General features: G+C 48.0%; 1 protein-coding gene across 7 annotated transcripts in view; it reads right to left on the bottom strand.

Annotated features, from left to right (window-relative positions):
- The window catches only part of GALNT10 (polypeptide N-acetylgalactosaminyltransferase 10), a 220,333-nt gene that overhangs the window by 28,922 nt on the left and 167,506 nt on the right, over positions 1–23,905 (bottom strand). For all 7 annotated transcript variants that reach the window (XR_014055576.1, XR_014055575.1, XR_014055577.1 and 4 more), the window contains exons 5-7: positions 13,537–13,722; positions 8,610–8,793; positions 3,810–3,927 (exon numbers count right to left, since the gene is read on the bottom strand). Coding sequence is in view for 3 of the 7 variants with exons in the window: in XM_081495995.1 (XP_081352121.1) it covers positions 3,810–3,927; positions 8,610–8,793; positions 13,537–13,722 (488 nt within the window). In the remaining 4 variants the exon portion in view is untranslated. The remainder of the gene's footprint in view (positions 1–3,809; positions 3,928–8,609; positions 8,794–13,536; positions 13,723–23,905) is intronic.

Genomic DNA, 23,905 nt, shown 5'->3' with positions numbered 1-23,905 from the left:
GAAGAGTGCAACTGCCAAGCAGGAGAATTCTCATAATGTGACTGTGCCTTTTAGAAAGAAAAGCTGTTGACTAAGAAAAGAAGAAGAAGAAAAGAGTCAATGACTCTTCTAGAAATTTCAGAGCCTTCAGAACATCCTTTTTAGGGTTTTCCCATCAGGATAGATGGCCTGGTCTGAAATTGGAGCCAAATTATTAATTCATCAGCCCTGATGGCATGTATCAATTTATCTTAATTTCTGAAAATACACTCATGCCTTTCAGACCAGTCTCTCTTCTCTGTCACCAAGAAGAAAAGGGAGCCCAGCAGAGATTAATCAGACGCAATTTGGCCCTTCGTAAATGCCCTGCTCTGGCTGAAACTGAACACCCGGCATTTCAGGCAGACAACTGGCTCCCCTGTGCCCTCAGAGCTGTGGGCAAGACTGCCCGGGAGACAGTGCACTGGCAGAGGGGCTGCCCCACAGCCTGGGAGAGAGAGCCAAGGGAGAAGGGTCTCCTTCCTAGACCTGGGGGACTCCTCATAACACAGTCTCATTTCCTCTCCAGAGTGGAGGAGATAATTGGATCAAATGGAAACAGGAGCCAGCCTCCCTCCCCCTCCCGAATGAGAGACTTCATCACCCATTACTGAGTCTTTTGTAAATAAACTGTGGGGGGGGGGGGAAATGCCATTTGTTCTTCCATAATTGCCTGATGAGCATCATCAGATGGGTCTTTGAAAGGCACAGAATGAGATCATTTTGGGTTTAGAAATTCCTTTGTGCTCCTTTCTCTACCATCACCACTCTCCATGGACTTTCTGAAGGGGGACTTTCTGACCAGGGAGCCTGGTTCAGGCAATGACACACCTTCTCTGAGTAGTCAACCAACAATTATTTATTAAGCACTTTCTCCTTGTCAGGCAATCCTTTTGGTTCTTGGGAAACAACAAAGATGATTACGCTGTTGAAGTTCATATTCTGGTGAGAACTCAGAACTCTGATGTGTCCATTTCTGGGAACAAACTTCATAAGTTAAGTTTGTTAAACTGGTAAACTGAGGAACTGTGAAGTTAAAACTCTTCTGATGCCTTATGTGTGATTCTACTGTACCTGTAAGGATGTGGCATTTGGAAAACTAAACTGCATGGGCTAGAGAGACTATAAATGACATACGTGCTGTCACCTACCAAACCTGCACCCATGGCAGAACACTAATCAATCACCACTCCTTTTCTGAACGCAGCCTCACAATACATATTCATGCAGTAACGGGCAGCCTCTACTGATGGATCAGAGTTGGTTGGGAGAGCAAAACTATTGTTGACTTAAGACTGTTTACTAATTCAATTCACCGAGAGGCTGTAGAATCGCCGAGTAAATTAACCTCAAGGGGGGTTAAGTGTCCCCAGGAGGAGGCAAAAACTGAGAAGGAAGTAAGAGATTGCAGAGAAATCTCTCAGGCTAGTTTTCCTCTCAAGTGCTCTCATGTCCCAGCAGAGGCCTGTACAACACAGCAGGTCGGAGTGCGGACCCTGCAGTCAGGCAGGCCTAGGTTCATGTCCTGGTTCTGTTAGTTCTAACTGTGTGGGACCTTGGTCTGAACTCCACTTGCCTCCCTGTGAAATGGGTATAATAATGATACCACCCTCCTAGGGCTGTTTTGAGGATTAAATAAGACAACATGTGTGAAGGGCTCTGAACAGGGTCCTGCCAGCTCTGATCCAGGCTGCACCTGAGTTGCTGCACACCAGAGTGGATGGATGCTTTTTGACAGCTGGCATCGCTCTGACTGGCTGGTGCCATCATGATTGCTAAATATTTTTAATGTCACCCCTGGATTTTAATATTGTTTTATTTAAAGGGCTGGCTCCCTTATGGGAGATAACTTCAGAAATCTGAAGGTAAAATGGAAAAAGACTGTTTTTCAAAGCACAATAATGTTTCAGGAGAATTCTAGGTTGTTTTCTTGCTCAGTTCAGTTCAGTCGCTCAGTTGTGTCCAACTCTTTGCAACCCCATGGACTGCAGCATGCCAGGCTTCCCTGCCCATCACCAGCTCCCGCAGCTTACTCAAACTCATGTCCATTGAGTTGCTGATGCCATCCAACCATCTCATCCTCTGTCATCCCCTTCTCTTCCTGCCTTCAATCTTTCCCAGCATCAGAGTCTTTTCCAATGAGTCAGTTCTTTGCATCAAGTGGCCAAAGAATTAATGTCCCCCAGTGAACTGCTCACCTAGTGGCAGTGACAATGATAACAATGAAAATAAATTTTCATTATTTATTATTTCATTATTTTAGGATATTTATTGAGAAGCACCTAACAAGAATGGTCTTATTTAATCCTCTCAACAACTTTGTGAAGATTAGAGGGTCATTATACCCATTCTGGAGAAGGCAATGGCACCCCACTCCAGTACTCTTGCCTGGAAAATCCCATGGACGGAGGAGCCTGGTAGGCTGCAGCCCATGGGGTCGCTAAGAGTCGGACATGACTGAGCGACTTCACTTTCACTTTTCCCTTTCATGCGCTGGAGAAGGAAATGGCAACCCACTCCAGTATTCTTGCCTGGAGAATCCCAGGGACGGCGGAACCTGGTGGGCTGCCGTCTATGGGGTCGCACAGAGTCGGACATGACTGAAGCGACTTAGCAGCAGCAGCATACCCATTTTATGGAAGTAGAAACTGAGGTTCAGACGGATAAGGACTCTTTGTCCAAGATCACACACCTGGTACAAAGCAGCAGAGCTACAATCTCACCTAGGCAATCTAACCCCGGCACCAAAGCCTTAATTGCTGTGTGTGACAATGGTCCTTTGCCTAGGAAGTAGATGCTAGACTCGGTGGACATCAGGGTTGTGCATTCATAGGACTCAGCCTAGTAATGCTGCTGGCCATTTTGCATGGGCTGGGGATATATCTTTGCAAGGGTTCCAGGGGTGTTAGAAGCAGGCCCTAGCCAACCACAGGGGCACAAGACAAGATAGTCTTCCCTACAGATGGACAAAGCCTTCATTCTTCACTTGAGATCAATACAAAAATCCAACAAAAAAGGGCAGAAGTTGGCCTCAGAAGTTTGGGTAGTTAACTAGTAACCATCGTCTCCTTTACTACCATTATCAGAGATTCTACAGCCCATGGATTGGTCTAATAGGTTATAGTAAATATTTATTCTCCAACTCTTTAATAATTTCTACCAGTTATTAATTGGTGGCTGTGTCCCCAGGTTGGGTGCTAACCATTTTCTAGATATTATCTCCTTTAACCTTCACAAAAGTTCTGTAAGGTAGGTAGTCTTATTATCCTCTTAGATGAGGAAGGAATGCTCAGAGAGGTAATCTAATTCGCCCAAAGTCACACTGCTACTGAGTAGTGATGTTGGGATTGGAGCCCGGGCTTTTCTGACGCCACAACTCAAGCTCTTAGCCCCTGGTTTCTGTATATCAAACTCCAGCAGGGACAGACACAAAGGGAAAACTTGAGACAGGTGGCCGGGAACCACTACGGACAAGTCGGCCTCTGTGAGGCCAGGGGATCATTCTCAGAGCAGAGCTTCCCACCAGCCTATGTGTCCTGTTCGCCTGTCTGGCTCTCTCTTCTCCTCTGCTGGTGTGCTGGGCGTCTCAATGGGAGACACGCCATCTCTTTAGTGGAAGTGAGGCCTGTCATATTCCAACACTATCATTCCAACACTATCATCTAAGAAGGGACGATGCAGACACTGAGCAGATGGGCTGCAGAACCTGAGGCCTCCACAGTCTCCTCAGGCTCAGACACTGCTAGGAAGGCAACCTGCCAGGACAGGGGGCTTTCCAGGGGCTGGCTCACCTTGAATGAGATCTCGTACTGCTCCCCTCCCCAGATCTCCAAGCCTGGGTCATACCCGCCCAGCTCCCAGAACCACTTCCGATCCACGGCGAACAGTCCACCAGCCATCACGGGAGACCTGCAGGAAGAAGAAGGTGGTGTGAAGAGCAGATGTCCTGGCCATGTGTATACCTCTTGCGGATGCTGCTGTTTCCCCAGGGACACCGTTGCCCTCTGCTCCATCAACATAGCCCTTGTGTCCAGCAGGGAATCCAAAGCCCTTCTGAGTGCAGCCCCTGGCTTTCTTTCTTCTTCATAAATGCTATGTTTTAACCAGTGGACCCCAGATTCCTTCACATGGTTAACACCTAAGAATACTTGTGGAATGGAATCATAGTGTTTTTCCTCTGTGGGCCTTGTAGCTCCATATTTCTATATATATTGCCCTGTCTCTCTCTCTTATCTCCAGTTCTCCCACTGGTTAAATGGTCTGGATTAGGTCTTTCTAAGCCTGTCTAGGCTATAGAATGCCTTAGAGAGATGAAAACACATACAGCTTCCTGGGTATGACCCCAGACCTACACAACAATCTCTGGGGGATGGAGCTTAGGTTCTGTGTTTTTGGATGAGATAATTTGAAGATTCTTACTTTCCAAGCCCAGCATAGGCATTTCTGCTGAGAGTTTACAAAAGAAGCCACAGTCCTTGTTCTTGCAGTTAAACTGGGATAAGATTCCTCCACTCATTCATTCACTCATTAGTTTATTCATTGAGTGCCAGCTGAGGAGCAGATGCTGGAAGAATCTGGAGGTAAATCAGGGTCAGACTGAATATGCAGGGGACATCAGTGTAGCAGGGTGGTCACCTCAGGATGGGAGGGTGCCGAAGCCAGGTGGGATGTAACGAGGGCCTCTAGGAGGTGCAACCAGCACTACAGGAAAGGAGGGCACCTCTGCCTACATATTTTGGGGGTGAGGAGAGAGGCTGGGGCAAGAGTCGAGGAAGAGTGCTGAGAGGGGTGGCATTTGAAGTGGAAATGGACAAAGTGGGAGCTGGGGGAGAGAAGGGAGGAAAAACCATGATTCCAGGAACTGAGATGATCAGTCATGGGGTGTGGCCTCCCCCCGTTCCCCTGGAAGGGGCCACCAGCATTTACTGCATGAAAACCTCTCTGAGTGGTTGTGCTCATGTCTGGCTCCAACTTCAAACCCTCAAAAAAAAAGAAAGAAAACTGGGTTTCCCAGGTGGCGCAGTGGTAAAGAATCTTCCCACCAATGTAGGAGACATGGGTTCAATCCCTGGGTCAAGAAGATCCCCTGGAGAAGGAAATGGCAACCACTCCAGTATTCTTGTCTGGGAAATCCCATGGACAGAGGAGACTGGCAGGCTACAGTCCATGGGCTCAGAAAGAGTCAGACATGACTGAGCGACCTGGCATGCACGCACATAAAGAAAAACCATTGCAGGAGCAGCCGCCACAACCCTGCTGGCCTTGGGAACCACATGCCCAGGGAAGTGGACTGATGAAAGTGATGAAGTGCCCCACCCGCCTTGCCAGGCTTCCTGCAGTGGACGGGCCTGGACAGCACAGGAGGTGACCCTCAGAAGGGATTCCCTGGATCCCTGACGCAGGGCTCGGATCTGCCCACTGCTGCACTGAACTAATTTATTACTAAAATGAATCTATTCCTCACGTTGACCTCACGAGGCCCTGTTATCATTACCCCAGTTTATGCGTGCATAAACCAGAGTACTGACAGGTGACGTGCTCAAGGCTTTGCAGCTACAAAGCAGCACCTCTGGGATTTGAGTTTCCAATCTGTGCTACAGCCACACCCCTACGTGGCCACAATACACTGCTTCCTCTTGGGAAGGAACAATCCAGAAGTAGGTGCTGAGTGAACAGGACTTGGGATCAGAAAGAAGGAAACCCTTACTCCAACCTCAGCTCTCCCTAACCCACGGTGGGACCTGGGACAGAGAGTGTAACCCCAGAACCCTGTGCTGCCCAGTATGGGGGCCACACGTGGCTACTGACACTTGAAGTGTGGCCGGTCTGAACTGGGAGGTGCTGGCAGTGTGAGATACACATTGGAGTTCCCAGACTTAATATGAAGAAAAAGAACAGAAAAGATCTCATTAATAATTTCAAAGTGTTGGTTACATGTTAAAATGAGAACATTTTAAACATACTAGGTTAAATAAAATGCACTACTAAAATGAATTTTATCTGCTTCCCTACCTTTTTTAAAGTGGCTTTGAGGACACTGAGAAGCACATATATGAGTCTCATTGTATTTCTACAGGACAGCGTTGACTTAACCTCTTTAAGCCCGTTTCCTCATCTACACAAGGACGTACAGCTACTCTCCCTAGCTTACATGCTGCTATAGTTTTGAAAGTATTCAGTCCTGTAGGAAAGTAAGGTGTTATTAGTGTCAGCTTTCCTCTGTCTTATGAAGGTTGTGGGGTTGGGTTTTTCTGGCTGGAGCCGTAATGCCTGGAGGGGCAGAGAGTGGTTCTGACTCAGTGCTTCATGGAAAATCAAACCTAAAACGGCACAAAAATATCAGTTTGGGTGGAAGCCAGCAGCAGGGGCCGTGGTAAAGGTAGGATATTAGCTGTGAGGCATTTTGGATGCTTGAGGGCTTCGCCTCCAGAGGGAGGCCTCTTCTTTAGCCTGGTCTATTTCCTGCCGTGTTCAACAGCAATAATTACAACAGTCCTGAGGGTCCAGTGGGTGCCACTCACCTCACCAACACTATCTCCAGCTCTCACAAAGCCCTATGACTAGCCCTCTTTTCACAAGGAGAAATTTGAAATGCAGAAATACTCTATACTCTGCTCAAGGGCATGTAGTTTGTAAGTGGATGAGCTGCTACCGAAGCTGGTGTCTTTCAAATATCATGACATGGCACTGTGCCTGTGGCGTGCCCATTTGCTGGGCACCATAGGGAGGAGCGCAGCAAATGACCAGGATTTCTTTGTGGCCTAAGACAAAACTCAGGTTTTGTCCTAGTGCAATACAGAAGAGAGACTTATGGAAGGAATTGGAGGGTACAAAGGATGCAGTGTCCCTTGGGAAGCGTCTGGGCTAGTGGTGCTCAACTCTGTCCACGTGTCAGCATCACCTAGTAGCGGATGGCTGGATCCCCACCCAGAGACTCTGGTGTTACTGGACTCAGGGACAGCCCGGGTGGCGGTGGGTCTTCTTCTTTCTCTTTCTCGTCTTCTTCTTCCTCCTCACACTTCTTTCTCCTCCTCCTCCTTTTTATAAATTGGATTTTTTTTAAGATTTATTTATTTTATTTTTGTCTTCAATGTTTCCCAGCATCCAGGGCTTCTCTAGAGCAGCCGCTGGGAGTTGGAAACGGCATGGGAATGGGTCCCTTCCTGGAGCATCTCAAGGAAATGCAGCACAGCCGATGCTGTGATTTAGTCCAGTAGGGCCCTTTCAGACTTCTGACCACCAGAACTTGAAGAGAATGAATCTGTGCTATTTTGGTGAACCAGTAAGCTGTGGTAAGTTATTACTGCAGTGATAATTAGGAAACTGATCAGGAAACTAACCCAGCAGGAAAGGCTGGACTTCGGCTTCATGCCCAGAGATCTTCCCACACCTCTGGCAGGAGAGCTGGAGGGGCTCATGTGACAGCTGGGATGGTGAGCTGACTGACTCCCTCAGTCAGAAAGACCCTTCTGGAGCTCGGGGGACCAGAGAGGGACGGGCTCTGTTTCAGGCTTAGCCACTAGCTCATGGCGTGCCCAGGGAAGCCCTTCCCCACCCTGGGGTCCGAGTCTCCTCTTCTCCAAGGGCTTGGAGCCCATGACCTGCTGGTTCCCTTCAGTGCTCACATTCCAGGATGTGATGGGTCCAGTCGCGTGCTCCCGGTCTTCCACTGAGGGACAAACTGTTACTTCCCCGATACTTCCAAGAGGCTGTAACTGATGGATGAGAAAGCTGGCTCCAGAGGCAGCCAGACCTGCATGGCATTAAGCCTTTGCCCCTTCACAGCTGTGGAACCTGGACAGGCTCCTCCTGGAGCCCTGGTGTCCCCACATGGAAAACACGGATGATAATTTTTACTACACATGGCTGTTGGGGTTAAAAGGATCAGTGTGTAGTGTGCTCAGCACTGAACCTGGCACTTAGAAAATGTGCGGTAAATGGTGGTGACTTGTGCTGGAGAAGACTCTTGAGAGTTCCTTGGGCTGCAAGAGATCAAACCAATCAATCCTAAAGGAAATCAACTCTGAATATTCATTGGAAGGATGGATGCTGGAGCTGAAACTCCAAAATTTTGGCCACTTGATGTGAAGAGTCAATTCATTGGAACAGACTCTGACGCTGGGAAAGATTGAAGGCAGGAGGAGAAGGGGGTGACAGAGGATAAGATGGTTGGACGGCATCACTGACTCAATGGATATGAGTTTGAACAAACTCCAGGAGATGGTGAATGACAGGAAAGCCTGGTATGCTGCAGTCCATGGGGTTGCAGAGAGTCAGACACGCTTAGCTACTGAACAACAACAAGGTGGTGACAATGACAATGACAGCGATGATGATGATGACTACAACTGGGCGCTGGGCTTGCCACCCCCGCTGGCACAGGGGGTAGGCAAAGAAGAAGTGACCAGCTTGGTGGTCCGTGAGCCTAAGCTCTGTGACAAGCTGGGAGGGATTGCGCTTCTGGTTGGGGAGGTCTTCCCCACCCCCCTACACTAGACTTTTAGGGGAGGTGGCGATCCTGAGTTCTGTGTGCATTAGGAGGGGGCCCCGGGGGTCAGCCACTGGGACTGGCCTGGGTAACTCATACTTACTCAAATGGGTCGCTGGGGTCAGCTTTCTGCAGTTCTGGAGGGATGGGGATCCGCTTATAGTACATCTCCCAGTCAAAGGCACCCCGCATAGCATCCCCCGCCTGCGTCTCGTACCGGAAGTCATCGTGGTCAATCACATCGATCATTGGGCACACGATGGTCTTGCGGTTCCGAGCGATGCGGTCTGAAGAAGCCAAGAGATGCCCGTTAGGGAGGCTGGATGGGAAAGTAGTTACGTGCATGATCCTGCTCTGCAACTTATTCACATTTCTAACATGTTTCCTGGATGATTTCTCTGAATACTTGAGTTTGAGACTCCATGAGGAAAAAGGAGGGCAAGCTTTAGGGAAGATGGACCAGGGCTCCCAGCCCATCCCACCATACACGATGGGTCCTTGGGTCAGCAACAGAAATAACATTCTGAGCCTCAGTGTGCTCCTCCTCTGTGAAATGGGGAGAAAAGGCTCTGGTCGCAGGAGTACTGGATACAGTAACATCTGAAGATGTTTAGCACAGGTGCCCATCATGCTCAGCACTGCTATGGAAAGAGATTAATTTCTTTCTGGGAAGGACCCTGTTCCGGCCCTGCCAGGCTCCCCATTCTGAGTCTTAACTTGACTTGTGGCCCAGCATCCAGGCACCCCAGCACCTACCCCTCATGGCAGACTGCCTGTCCCTGAAGCTCCCCAACACCTCCTGGCTGCCGTCAGGGAACAAATGGTCCTTGCGAGAGAGGCCAGTTCACCTCTCCCAACAGTCAGAACTACTGGTGAGTGAGAGAACTATCTCATGAGCTCCTCAGGGCAAGCAGGGCCTGGTGGACCTTGGCCATGCAGGAATTCTGCCTGCAAGGTGATCCAAGGTGGCAAACGGGGGTTTTAACCTCAAAATGGCTCTACGTCCCTTTCAAGCCAGAAAGACGCAGACTCTATAAAATTCACTGTCTGCCCTTCAGTGTGCCTTCTGCCAAGAAGCCCTGACTACAGCCAGTGACTGAGGCAGACGATCTGCTATGAGGGGCAAGTGGGCTGTGCTGGGGTGCCTTGCTGCTTAGGCCAGGAATCAAGTTCAAGGCTTGGAATGGGGAGTTTGGTAGGGCCAGGATAGGCTGGCAGCTGCCTAGGGCCCAGGCTTCATTCATTGAGTTATACAGCAGATTTTTCTTCCAGGAGAGAAAGCAGAAGTTTTGTCTTTTTCTAAACTGCAATACACAATCCATAGGTGGGTCATGAAATTGTATGTGTGTATATCTGTAATGAAGAAAAAAGAACACTGAATCACTGAATATCAGGGTGCATTCTAGGTAATGAGGGAAAGCACTGTTTTGGAAATATTTCAGTCATACTGCACCAGTGTGTGCATTTGTGTAATGGACTGACATATCCCCAGTGTATTTCTAACTGTGGCACACGGTCATAAAAGTTTGAAAAATGGTGCTTTTGACACTGTGTCAGAAGCACGCAGGGTGTGTTTAAGTGTTCTCTCCCAGCTCCCCAGGGCTGGCCTGCCCCACGCCCACTGAATCAGGATCTCCTGGGGTGGAGCTTGGATCTGCCCTGTGGAAGGCTCCCTAGGAATTTTTAAGGAAGCTGAAGAATCTTCCTGGGGAAAGATCTAGAGAAGGGCTCTTCCTCCCTAACGGGGATTCCCTGATAGCTCAGTTGGTAAAGAATCCACCTGCAATGCAGGAGACCCTGGTTCAATTCCTGGGTTTGGAAGATCCACTGGAGAAGGGAAAGGCTACCCACTCTAGTATTCTTGGGCTTCCCTTGTGGCTCAGCTGGTTAAGAATCTGCCTGCAATGCAGGAGACCTGGGTTCAACCCCTGGGTTGGGAAGATCCCCCGGAGAAGGGAAAGGCTACCCCCTCTAGTATTCTGGCCAGCTGAATTCCATGGATTGCATAGCCCATGGGGTTGCAAAGAGTCGGACACGACTGAGCGACTTTCACTTCCCTTCCTAATTCTTCATGGCTGTGCGAGGGACCTCCCTTCCAGGGAGGGTGTGGGTTGAGGACACAAGGCTCTGCTGGATGCCGGCTCATTGTGGGAGGTGTGACGTCAAGGCGGCGGCATCAGACAGGCAGCATTCCATGGTGCCGTCCTCACCTGGAGATAGGGTGCCCAGATTCAAACCCTGGTTTTGCCACCTATGAACGGTATAACCTTGGGAAAGGTTATCTGGTGCCTCTGAACCCCGGTTTCCTGGCTGACAGAACGGAGGAAGACAGCACCCACCACGTGGGGTCTCTGTGAAGACCAAGCAGGATGACAGCCAAGAAGCTTAGGCCAGCAGGTGACCCGCTCTCTGCTGACATCCTCTGTGCCCAGGATTGCTGAGAGCAGCTCAGAAGCAGGAGCCTCATTCTCTCTGCCCTTCAGATTTCTTATTTGCTCTATGTGGATAATAATGCCTGGCCTGTCTCCTTTACCATATAACTGTCACCTTTAAACATAGCTGTGGCCTAAAAAGATAAGGGACTTGCAGAGGCATGATGCTGCTGATGATGGTGATGATAGAAATGAAGAAAATGATGATCAAGAGTGGCTTTCCTTTGGGGAAGGGAGGGCTAAATCCTTCTCAGGCTCAGAAATGCCTCCTCTCCAAAGAAGGCAGAGTGAACTGTGCATGTTTATGGCTTCAGACACAAAAGCCAGGGTGGGCTATGTCAGCTGTTCATATTAGAAGGGATAGACTTTTACATCTACACCACTGGTTCATATTTCTATTAGAAAAAGGAAAAAAAAGAGGAAGAATATTTCTTCCATGTATGCTTGTAGATTATGAAAATTACCCTCATATATTTCCATAGAAACAGAGTTAAGGCTATTTGGACCACAAGCTCAGCATCGTGCCTACCACTTCATTCTCTTTATGAGTCACTGAATGACCCACCCAATGGGATGTTCCTTCAGGACTATAAATTAGGGATTCAGAGTGAGGCTTTTTTTTCTTTTTTGTTCTCTTTCAGTCATGAGAGGCAGATCTAGACCTCTTGGTTTAATGAAATAAAGAGTTTACCAGAAAAATCTGGGTTATATCTTAACCCAGTGGGATCCTGGACACTTGGGACCAGAAGCATGTAATCTCATACTAAAGTTTCATGATGATCTGTGTTAGGAAACAAATATGCTGGGTTATCCCGTTAATCTGTGCAGGATTTGCTTTCTGTCCTCACTTCTGAATGGGGGCCTAACTAGAGCTCCCTGAAGTGTAGTCCCTGGGCTAGCAGCACTGGCATCACCTGGGGTTTGTCAGGAATGCAGCTTCTCAGGCCCCACCCCGACCTCCTGAACCAACAACTCTGGAGCCAGGCCCAGCACTCTGTGTTTTACCAAATCTTCTAGGTGATTCTGATACATGCTCAAGCTTGCCCTAATCTTGAGTCCTCTTTGGTCTCTATGCTTTCTCTTATGGAGAGCATATCCCTCCATTTTTTTTTTTTCTTTTCCCTTTTTTAATTGGAAGATAATTACTTTACAATACCGTGTTGGTTTCTGCCATACATCAACATGAACCAGCCATAGTTATACATATGTCCCCTCCTCCTTGAACCTCCCTTCCATCTCCCACCTCATTCCTCCTGTCTAGGCTGTCACAGAGCACTGGGTTGAGCTCCCTGCACCATACATTGGCTATCTATTTTATATATGGTAGGGTATATGTTTCAATGTTACTCTCTCAATTCGTTCCACTCTCTCCTTCCCCCACTGTGTCCACAAGTCTTTTCTCTATGTCTGCATCTCCTTTGCTGCCCTGCAAACTAATTTATTTATTTGGCTGCACCTGGTTTTAGTTGCAGCATGCAGGACTTGGCATGCAGGATCTTTTAATTTCAGCATGTGGGATCTAGTTCCCTGACTTGGGCAGGGATCAATGCAGGGATCGAACCCAGGTCCCTTGCATTGGGAGTGTAGAGGCCTTAGCCACTGGATCACCAGGGAAGTCCCTCCCATACTCATCTATTTTTGAGGCTTTCACTTTTCTCTCTGGACTGACAGATCTTCCCCAATCTGCCTCCATCCCTGTTCCTCACCTGGCCACCAGCCCCACTAGGGGACTTCCTCTTTAGCATCTACCTGTTGGCAGCAGCTCACTGCCTTCCTCAAAGCTCAGTACCTCTGGGTTCAGACCTGGTTCTTCAACCAGCCATGAGGCACCTCACTGCCTGGCAGCCTGGCTTCAGGTCTCCCTCCTGTCCACAAGGTTGTGTGGACTCCTGGATCACGCTGTCCTCTGTCTGCAGCCCTTCCCTGACAGCTGTCAGAAACTCCCCGAGGAGCAAATGAACTTAGGCAGACAGTGTGGAATCCTGAAAGAGGATACACTTTGGAGTTAGACAGATGGGGACTTTGACACTTATTGCCCAAGGGAACTAGCGAGTCACTCATTATCTCAGAACTTCAGTCTCTTCTACTACAAAAAGGGGACACTTTCGACCTGGTGTGGTTTTGTGAGGACTGGAGATAAAGCTTACAGCTTTCTTGGCTCACAGTGGCAACGCAGTGAACAACCACTGTTCTGAGTTGATTTGATGACTTCCCTTACATTATCAAATCAAGATGCCTACTGCTAAGATTTAGCTCTTAGCAGTAGGCAGTCTTGGCTTGCTTTCCAATAACACCTTAAGTAACCTGGGAGAAGCAGTCACATCACTAACACTAATGTGCTTTGTGACTCTGGGCAAGTCACTCCCTCTCTCGAAGTCCCAGCTTCCTCCTCTGTAAAATGAAGGGGCAGAACTGCATGGATTTGTAAGGTCACTTTGAGCACCTCTGAAGATCTGACACCCTCGTGGCACCTGGCGCAGTGCTGGGTGCATCTCAGGCAGGCAAGGGAAGCCCTGTAGGTGACTCCCTGCAGAAGGTGGGGCTGGTGGCTACTGGTGCACTCCAGGTCGCCTACTTCACCTTGCGAGCCTCCCTTACCAAGCAAGGGGGGGAGCCAGTTGACATTGGCTTCACAGTGTGAGTCCAAGAATGTGATGACATCCCCAGTTGCAGCTGAGGCTCCCAGCATCCGGGTCCTGATCAGTCCTTCCCGTTTCTTGGTTCGGAGAATCCTCACACTGGGGAAAAGGGCCATGTAGTCTTCAAGTGGCTTCTTCAGGTGTTCTGCAAGACAGAGAGAAGAGAACAGATGGACAGGCGGGTAAGAACAGTGGCTGAGTAATCATTCTTGTGACCCCCTTCTTTATGTGTGCACTGCACTTTACAGTTTAGACAGATTTCTGGTACACTGTCTTATTGGGTCTCTCAGATGGGGCCAGCAAGGGCAGGAAGCACCACCTGTGTACTGCAAAGGGCGAAACTGAAGTTTAAAGAGGGCCAGTGTTAGTGCCAGACCTGCAACACAGAGAGAACTTCTGTATGACAGAGTTGGCAGCTGTGATTTATGTCTGGCTTGGACCCATCCCCTCATTTTTCTGGCAACAACACTTTGATCCTTTTTGGGGGCAAACTGCCTCTTCCCTCCCATCCTCAGTCCTCCAGGCTTGGGTGGGTTTGACCTCATCTCCTGGTTCCCAGTGGGAGGAGTGTGTGGCTTGGGCCTGGCCAATCAGGGCATTCCATTCCCTTGGCCACAGTGATTGGTTCAGGGATGGACATGTGACCTGAGTTGGTCCAAACCATGAATCCTGAGAATTTTTTTTTAGAACTATTGAACAACGAGGCCCGTTTGTCTTACTAGAGTAACTAGGTTGGTTGGCTATAAGTCTGGAGCTGCTCCTGACATCTTTAGCAAAATGAGGTTATGAGAGATGCTGGGGGATCTGCTGAGACTGAAGTCAACAAGTAAAAAGAGAGTGAAGAGATGAAGAGGGACATTATCCTGATAATATTTTGATTCTCCAGATCGCCCTGTGCCTGAAGCAGATAGACTCCTAGTTGTTCCTATTACATATGACAACCAATTCCTCTTTTTGCTTATTCTAATGTAGGCTGGCTTCTGGTCCATGCCTGGAAAAGCTGTTATAAATAAATCTCAAAAGATTCTCTTTCTACTAAAAATGCCAGCCTTAACATTAGTGTCTCTTGATTTTAATCAGGGTTAGGCCCCTTTATGAAAACTAGTATGGCTACAAAAAACCTATAGTTTATATCATATTTAATGGTGAAATATTGAATGCTCTGCTCCTGTGATCAGGAGAAAGGCTTTCCACTTTCTTTCTACTTCAGCACTATTCTAGAATTCCTAGTCAGTGCAATTGGTAAGATAAAGAAAAGGCATAAAGATTGGAAAGACTGTAGATGAAATGATTGCTTACACAGAAAATCTTCAGAAATCTACAAAAAACTAGAACAGGTTAACTTAGAAAGATTTCAGGATACAGATCAGCATTTAAAAATCAACTGTATTTCTACAGGCTAGCAAATAAGAAAGCAATTTGAAAATGCAATTAAAATGGTAAAAATACCACTTACAATTTAACAAAGTAAGTACAAACTGTATACTCTGAAAACTACAAAACATTGTTGAAAGAAATGAACAATCAAAATAAATGGAAAGATAGTCAATGTTCATGGATCAGATGATCTAATGTTGTTAAGATGGCAATACCTCCTACCTTGATCTACAAATTCAATATGATAAAAAATTACAGCTGGCTTCTTTGCAGAAATTGACAATTGACAAGCTGATCAACATTGTTCACAACAGCCAAATGGTGACAATAACCCAAATTTCCATCATTCCACAGATAGATAAACAAAGATGGAATATATCCATACAACAAGAAATGAAGCGCTGATACATGCCACAACATGCACGAACCTAGAAATCATTATCTTAAGTAAAGGAGGCCAGACACAAAAGATCACATATTATAGCATTCCACTTGTACGAAATTCCAGATTAGGTAAATCCAGACCTGGAAAGCAGATCAGTGATTACTGTGAACTGGAGTGGAGGGAAATGAGGAGTGACTACTTAATAAGTATGGGGTTTCCTTTGGGGGTGACAAAAATATTTTGAAACTAGATAAAGGTGATGGTTGCACAACATTATGAATATGCTAAATGCCAACGAATCATGTACTTTAACATGAGTATTACATATTTTAACATTGTTAACCTTATGTCATGTGGATTTTACCTCAGTTTTTAAAAATGGGCCAAGGATATGAATAGGTACTTCTTGAAAAAAGATATAGGAATGGCCAAACACATGAAAAGATGCTCAACATCATCAGTCACCAGGGAAATATAAATCAAAATCTTAATGCTGCTGCTGCTGCTGCTAAGTCGCGTCAGTCGTGTCCAACTCTGTGCGACCCCATAGACGGCAGCCCACCAGGCTCCCCCGTCCCTGGGATTCTCCAGGCAAGAGTACTGGAGTGGGTTGCCATTTCCTTCTCCAGGGCATGAAAGTGAAAAGTGAAAGTGGAGTCGCTCAGTCGTGTCCGACTCAGTGACCCCATGGACTGCAGCCCGCCAGGCTCCTCCGTTCATGGGATTTTCCAGGCAAGAGTACTGGAGTGGGGTGCCATTGCCTTCTCCAAATCTTAATGAGATACTGTTAATACTTCACATCCACTAGGATGGCTATGATGAAAAAGTAAGATAATAACAAGTGTTGACAAGGATGTAAAGAAATGAGAATTCTCATATACTGTCGATGGGAGTGTAATAAAATGGTGCAGCCACTTTGGAAAACAGTCTGGCAGTTCCTCAAACAATTGAACACAGTTACCATATAATCCAGCAATTCTACTCCTAGGTGTATTTCCAAAAGAAATAAAAATTTATATTGGACTTCTCTGGTGGCCCAATGGTTAAGAATCTGCCTGCCAATGCAGGGGACATGGGTTTGATCCTTGGTCCAGGAAGATTTCAAAAGCCATGGAGTAACTAAGCCCATGAGCCACAACTACCGAAGCCTGTGTGCCCTAGAGCCCGTGCTCCACCGTAAGAGAAGCCACCGCGATGAGAAGCTCATGCACTGCAACTAGAGAGCAGATCCTGCTCACCACAACTAGAGAAAGCCCACGTGCAGCAACAAAGACCCAGTACAGCCAAAAATAAACAAATAAATTAAAAAAAAGAACCAAAACATATATATCCACATGAAAAGTTGTACACTAATGTTCATAGCAGCAATATTCATAATATCCCCAAAGTGAACATCAAATCATCCAAATACATATCAACTGAAGAATGGATAAATCAAATGTAGTATATTCATTCAGGGAAAATACTATTCAGCAATAAAAAAGAATGAGCTATGGCAATAATATGAATGAGCCTTAAAAAAGAGTATGCTGGATTAAGAAAGTCAGACAATCTTTCTCTGAATTCACTCCACCAGGGCTTAGAGCTGGACGGGCCCCCCTGATTTAGGGCATGTGGCCAGATCACCTGTGAGCTGATAGTAAATACAGTTGTCAGTCTCTGGGAGACTGAAGGCAGCATCAGGATCTTTGGTTTTACTTGACCCACAGATAATTCTAATGCACAGCCAGCCTAGAGAGCACTGGAGTAGTTCAGTCTCTTCATTTTATAGACAAATATTAAGTCCAGAGACGGGAAGGTGCCACAGTTAACAGCAGAGCCAGGGCCCCTTGACTGCTTGACCCAAAACCCTCTGAGCCTTTGATTTTTCTAACCCTGTATAAAAATGAACAGTTTTCACTGGGAAGGCAGATTATGATTTGTGAAGAAGCTTCACATATTTTATCTCCCTTGATTCATAAACTCGTTCTCTGCATCACAGGTCTCCCCATCTGACAGATGAGAAAACTGATGTTCGGAGAAGCTTAGAAACTTGTCCGAGGTCATACAGCCAGGAAACTGCTGGGATTGCTGTAGAAACAGGAGGCCTTCCCCCTCTCTAGCTGTGTTTTCCCATTCTCTCATCATCATATGGAGAAGGCAATGGCACCCCACTCCAGTACTCTTGCCTGGAAAATCCCATGGACGGAGGAGCCCGGTAGGCTACAGTCCATGGGGTCGCTAAGAGTCAGACACAACTGAGCGACTTCACTTTCACTTTTCCCTTTCATGCATTGGAGAAGGAAATGGCAACCCACTCCAGTATTATTGCCTGGAGAATCCCAGGGACGGTGGAGCCTGGTGGGCTGCCGTCTATGGGGTCTCACACAGTCGGACACGACTGAGGCGACTTAGCAGCAGTAGCAGCATCATCATATTACCGGAAGGATTTTTGCCACTTCCACCTACCTTACAACAACTTCCTTAAAATTTTCTTTTTTAAATCAACTCACTTTTTTTAAGCTAATAATTTTATTTAATTAATTTTATTTTAAAAAGAAACATTAAACACTATAAGCGGAAAATTGGTACCATTTGCGATAAAGAGCTAATGAATTAAAAAAGCCAAACTAATAAGGATAAAGTGATATTACTAGATTTCAGCCAGGTCTCGCTTCCCTCTTTGTAGAGAAGGGAGATAAGGGTAACCAGCAGAGACCTTCCACCAGAGGTAATCAGAGGAAATGAAAGAGAGATCTGAAAAGAGAAAATGTACTTTCCCCATGAGTCAACGTTACTTAATGCGAAGTCTCAGAGCCACCTGAGATCATCTTAGGTACCACTTAAAATCACTTTCGTGCTGGTGCACTTGGGGAAACACTGCTCCAGACACTTGATTTAAGTCTTCAGAAACTTAAGGACTAGAGATGAGGTGTGTTTTGTGTTGTGTTGTCTGGCACCCTGCAAGTCAGAGCAATTAAAAGCTATACAGAGGAAAGATTAACTCCAGATACAACCCAAGGCTGCAAGGCTGAAAAACACTCCGGTCCCCTCTCGCTTGCTCACAAAGATTAATATGGCTCCTCCTGCCCTTTCCCACTTCTCTTTGGAACAGTGGCTCTGTAGAGAGCAGAAATCAATTCGCCCTAATTGAGGGACTAAATCTTTCCAAAAGAGACTTTCTTGGTAAGAGAGACATGATAGCAAGAGGCACGATCATGCTCCAGATAGGTTGCTGTTAGGGCAGGAACACTAACTTAAAAAAAAAAAAAAAAATCCATAGTCATTGTCTTGTGACTAGCGCTTCTTCTTGGCTAGGTTCAACTGGTCGGTCGTTAACATGAGGATGAGCTAATCTCCTATACCACACACCACTACTCCCATCAGAGGGAGATATATGGCCCCGTCCAGCTCTAATCATAAGGGCCCCGCTCCGGCAGAGACCCACCGCTAAATCACCCCGCACGCAGATGGCCGCAGTCATTACAGATGGACCAATTAAGGCCTTCTGACAGCTTGTGGCAAAGTCGGTGCAATTATTTAGGGGCAATTATGTTCCTCCTGTCCTTATTAGAAAGAACATTTACACAAAATCAGGACTGTTGCCTTATTTTACCATGCCGTCTTCTTGGATGAGGACCGCTCATAAAGTCATAGAATTTTCGAGCTGGAAGGGACTTTAGATGAAGATGATGATGGTTATGATGATAACAATTACAGGGAACAATTACTGAGGCTCTGCTCACACATGGAGCTCTCTCTCTATACAATCTCCGTTGCTTACAACACCACTACAAATGGGGGTACTATGGTCCTGTCTTGTATGAAAAGACACTGTGAGGCTCAGAATGGGTGGTGCGATCTACCCAAAGAACACAGTTTATAAATGATGAAGCCAAGGTCTTAAAACCCATCCTGACTGTAAGAGAGCTGGCTCTTCCAGCCCCATCAAAGCCCATCTCTACCTCCATTCTGCTAAGACCTCTGTTCTACCCAGACAGGAACAGCTAGGGCAAGTTAAACGCCTTGCCCAGAATCATAAAGTGAGTCTTTCACTCTCAGGCTCCCCCCAGCTTCATAAACCCTAGCGCAAGGACGGCAAACAGCCATCACAGAAATGCCTATACTCATAGTTTTGTAATGGGTAGCTAAAGCAGTGTTAAGAAAGACTCTGAGGCCAGATCATGGCTCAGTGTGAAAGTGCCAGGGCTGAGAGATGTCTGGCCTAAAGCAGCAAGGCAGCAGCCGCCCTGTGCCACAGAAGCACTGTACCCATTCCAGGGGCTGCTCTGATTGGAAACCAAAACAGAATTGCGTTTGCCCTTATTATCAATCCTAAAGGAAATCAACCCTGAATACTCATTGGAAGGATGGATGCTGAAGCTGAAGCTCCAATACTTTGGCCACCTGATGTGAAGAGCCAGCTCACTGGAAAAGACCCTGATGCTGGAAAGACTGAAGGCAGGAGGAGAAGGGCACGACAGAGGATGAGATGGTTGGATGGCATCACCAACTCAATGGACGTGAACTTGAGCAAACTCTGGGAGACGGTGAAGGACTGGGAAGCCTGGCGTGCTGCTGTCCATGGGCTCGCAAAGATCCGGACACGACTGAGTGACTGAACAACAATTCCTAATATAAGGATAAGTCAGAGCTATCCAACAAGGGGTGAGGTTGATCCTGAAGGTGAGCCCCCGTCAGTGCAAGGCCTTCAGCAGGTGTTTGCAGAGCATGGGTCAGAGTGCTCACAAGTGGGTTCTGTGTGCTCTGCTCACACCTCTTCAGTATTTGGTTCTCTCCCTGCCTGCCTCCCACCTGCCAGCACCTGATGCTGCCTGGGGGTCTACGTCCACGTGATGGACCTCAGCCAAGGACCGTGGTGTGTGTGGACAACCGCCCCAGCCCCCTCGCCCCTCAGGCGGGATAACTCCGAGCGTGTGCTATGTGTGGGTTCCCCGTGGTTGCCAGTCCTGGTGCCCGTCACAGTCGCCCTTCCTGGCTGCCTCCCCTGTCCTCTTCTCACTTCCCCACTCTCTTGCTGGTGTTTCCTGAAAGCCTCTCTCAAATTAACTACTTGCACTCACATCCCACCTCACGATCTGCTTCAGGAAACCCAAACCAAGACAGAGTCCAAGTGGCAGGTATGAGCTAGAACAGGGTTCCACAAACCCCGGGACCAGTCCATGGCCTGCTAGGAACCGGGCCACACAGAGGGAGGCAAGTAGCGGGTGAGTAAGTGAAGCTTCATCTGTATTTGCAGCTAGTCCCCCTCGCTCGCATTACTGCCTGAGCTCTGCCTCCCGTCAGATGAGTGGTGGCGGCATTAGATTCTCATAGGAGCTCAAATCCTACTGTGAACCTCACATGCGAGGGATCGAGGCTGCGTGTTCCTTATGAGAATCATCCCCAAACCATCATCCCGCCACTCTGACCCCGGTCTGTGGAAAAATTGTCTTCCACAAAACTGGTCCCTGGTGCCAAAAAGTTTGGGGACCGCTCTGCTGAGTTAGAGGATTTGCAAGGGTGACGGTGTGATCCCTTGAAGGTGATGACTTTGGATCAGCAACACAATGATCTTTGGGACCATTATTTCTGTGACTAATGATCCCCACATGTTTAGTATGCACCTTGCCAGGTGCCAACCCAAGCACCCTGCATGTATTTACTCATGGAATCATCACAAACACTCCACAAGGCAGTCATGGCTAGTATCCCTGTTTTACTGATGAGGACTCATGGGTGCTGAGAGGTTTAGTAACTTTGCCTGGGTCTACACAGTAAGTGGCAGGTCTCAGTTCCTTGTTGAACTTTTTAAAAAATTAAGTACCATTTCAAACATATTTTAAAAAGTACAATAGAAAAATGAAGCCCCAAGGACCCATCACTCAGCTTCTGGAACTGTTACTTCTGGCCTCTCTTGCTTCATCCCCACCCCACCCACTGGATGATATTGGTGCTGATGGAGTCTGTGCTTATAACCACTGTGCTCTTAGAGGGGGAAAGACAGTGGTGGTGGTGATGGGGGGGTTAATACGGAAGGATATTACAGCTTCCTCTGGGCTAGCTGTCCCTTTCCTAGGAACACACCCAGTGAGCTATCTCAATGCCGAGCACACAGTATTTTCTCAGGAAATACAGGCTGGTCATCTCAGGGACGGAGGAGCCTGGTGGGCTGCCGTCTATGGGGTTGCACAGAGTTGGACACGACTGACGTGACTTAGCTGCAGCAGCAGCAGCATCTCATTGGGCTCCCCAAAGTCATCACAAGGGGAGCATGGCAGGGCAGGTATCATCAATTCTGGTAAATGGAGAAGAAACCAAGGCTCAGGAAAGTGGAGGCCTTGCCTGACGTCTCTCAACGGCTGAGGCCTGAGTGATGACCAGAACCCAGGGCCTGTGCTCCCCCTGCCCTCCCTGTATATCCCACCTGGAATCGCACACATTTCCCTGGGAATAGGAGTCCTCCTGGCTCCTGGGCTGAATGGAGCCTCTCCCTCCTGTCTGCTCTGAAAGGCACTTATGACTCTGAGGATGGTTTTATCTGGCAAGCTGTGCATGAGAAGTCGCTGAGTGCTGACACCTAAAAGATATGCTGGAGTCCTAAACCCTAATAACCTACAAATATGACCTTATTTGGAAATAGTGTCTTTGCAGATGTAATTTGAGATGAGGTCATATGGGTTTGCGGCAGGCCCTCATTCAATGGCTGGTATCATTTACAAGAAGGAAATCTGGACACACAAGGAGAAGGCCATGGGATCACAGAGGCATAGGCTAGAGTGATACATCTACATTTCAAGAAACACCAAGGGTTGCTGGCAACACTGGAAGCTAGGGAGAGGCAAGGAGGGATCCTCGGTGAGAACCTGCCGAGAGAGTGCGGCCCCACTGACACCGTGATCTCAGACTTCTAGCCTCCAGGACTGTGAGGGATTAAGCTTCTGTTGTTTTAAGCTGCCTGGTTTGTGGTGCCTTGTTGCTATAGCCTGAGGACATGGAAACACAAGGGTGAGGTCTCACACACTGGCATTGAAACAGTGACACAGCAAGAACATGGCCCCAATCCAGGCCACTGCTGTCCCTTGTCTGGACCACTGTGGCCTGTGGCCAACTGAAGTAGCCATGATTGCTGTCCCTGTGTCCACCCTGTCTGTCTTTAGTCTACATGCAGCAGTCATGTGGCCTCTCGGAAAAGAGGGAGATGGCACCTTGGCACCCTTCCACTCTCTTGCTTAAAATCCTTCCATGGCTCCCCCTGGCTCTCAGGAGAAGGTCCCAAATCCTTCCCAAGGCTGACAGGCTGTGTGTGGCTGATCCTGCCCCCTCTCTAGCCTCATCCTCCCCTCCCTTCCTCACAGCCCCCGACATGTCACCTTCTTTCCGGCCTCCAAAGACCCCATGATGACCCCTTCTGCCTGAGTGTCTATGTCCAAACCAGTCCTTCTGCCTGGATTGCTGACGTCCAAGCCTCTTCAGATATCCCCCTCGTTAACCCCTGTTCATCCTTCAGATCTTGGGTCACACCTCCTCACTAAAGCCCTTCCTGACGTTCCAGACAAGAGCAGATCCTGAGGGCAGATGGCCCCAGAGCCCTGGACCTTGCTCTTCCTGCTGCTGAGCTCAGGTCGCGGTTCCCTCCCCGCGCACTGGCTGACGCTGCCTCCCCCCACTCTAGGTGGCAGAGGGGCGAGCTCTGCACCCCAGTGTGGCCTTTGTGCCTGGTGCGAGGCCAGAGGCGTCTGCAAATCCCTGCTGAATCCACACGCCTTCCTCCTCCATCGTTTCATTTGATTTGATTTGATCTGATTTGATTTCCCTGTGAAGGAAGCAGGTCACGGTTCATCATCCTCATTTCAAGATGAGGTTAGTCAAGTTTAGAAGACGTCTCTGGTCCAAGGTCACACAGCCAGCCAGGTACGTGGTGAAGACGGGACTCAAATCCAGTTTTAGTTTGTTCAGGAATCTTTGCTGTACTCCTGTGTGTAATCAAATTAATTCCCAAGTAGAATCCAGAGCTTCAATCTCTGGTACTATCAAGCCTTGCAGAGACTCCTGCTGAGGGGACCAAAAATAAAGGAGCTTGGTGTGTCCCCAGTGCTGGCAGGACACCGAGCATGTGGGACAGGGCCCCATGGGGGGGCCCCCAAAGGAAGAGGAGAAGATGGAAGAGAGAGGCGGACGAGGAGGAAGAGGAAGGGGACGGGGAAAGTACGGAGCACGTCACGAATCAGACAAACCCCTGTGTCGCTGCTGGTTCTCTGGCCTCGGGGGTGCTGTCAATAGCGCAGAGGCCACGGGGAGAGAGGCTGCCTTCCCTACACTTGGCCTGGCTTCTGGGACTTCGAGGTGTTCTGGGTCTTGTCACGTCTCGGTTCTGCTGGGCTTCTGGCTATTCAAGTGTCGTAGCTCATTTCAAGACGGATTTATTCACTTTTAAGTCTTCGACATTGTATTTTAAGGCACTGCCAATCCATCTGGAAGAGGGAAGGGCTCCCGGCAGGCAAAACCGTCTCCCTGTGTGCTGTTTTGATACTCAGGTGCTTCTAGCCAAAGGTCAATTGTTAACGTGAGTTAGGGCCTCATCTTA

The sequence above is a fragment of the Giraffa tippelskirchi genome, chromosome 6, assembly GCF_054371585.1.
Source record: "Giraffa tippelskirchi isolate mGirTip1 chromosome 6, T2T-mGirTip1v1.2.pri, whole genome shotgun sequence".
NCBI classification, from domain to species: domain Eukaryota; kingdom Metazoa; phylum Chordata; class Mammalia; order Artiodactyla; family Giraffidae; genus Giraffa; species Giraffa tippelskirchi.
The sequence above is the reverse complement of the archived record's forward strand: the minus strand, read 5'-3'. Positions and strand labels throughout refer to the sequence as shown.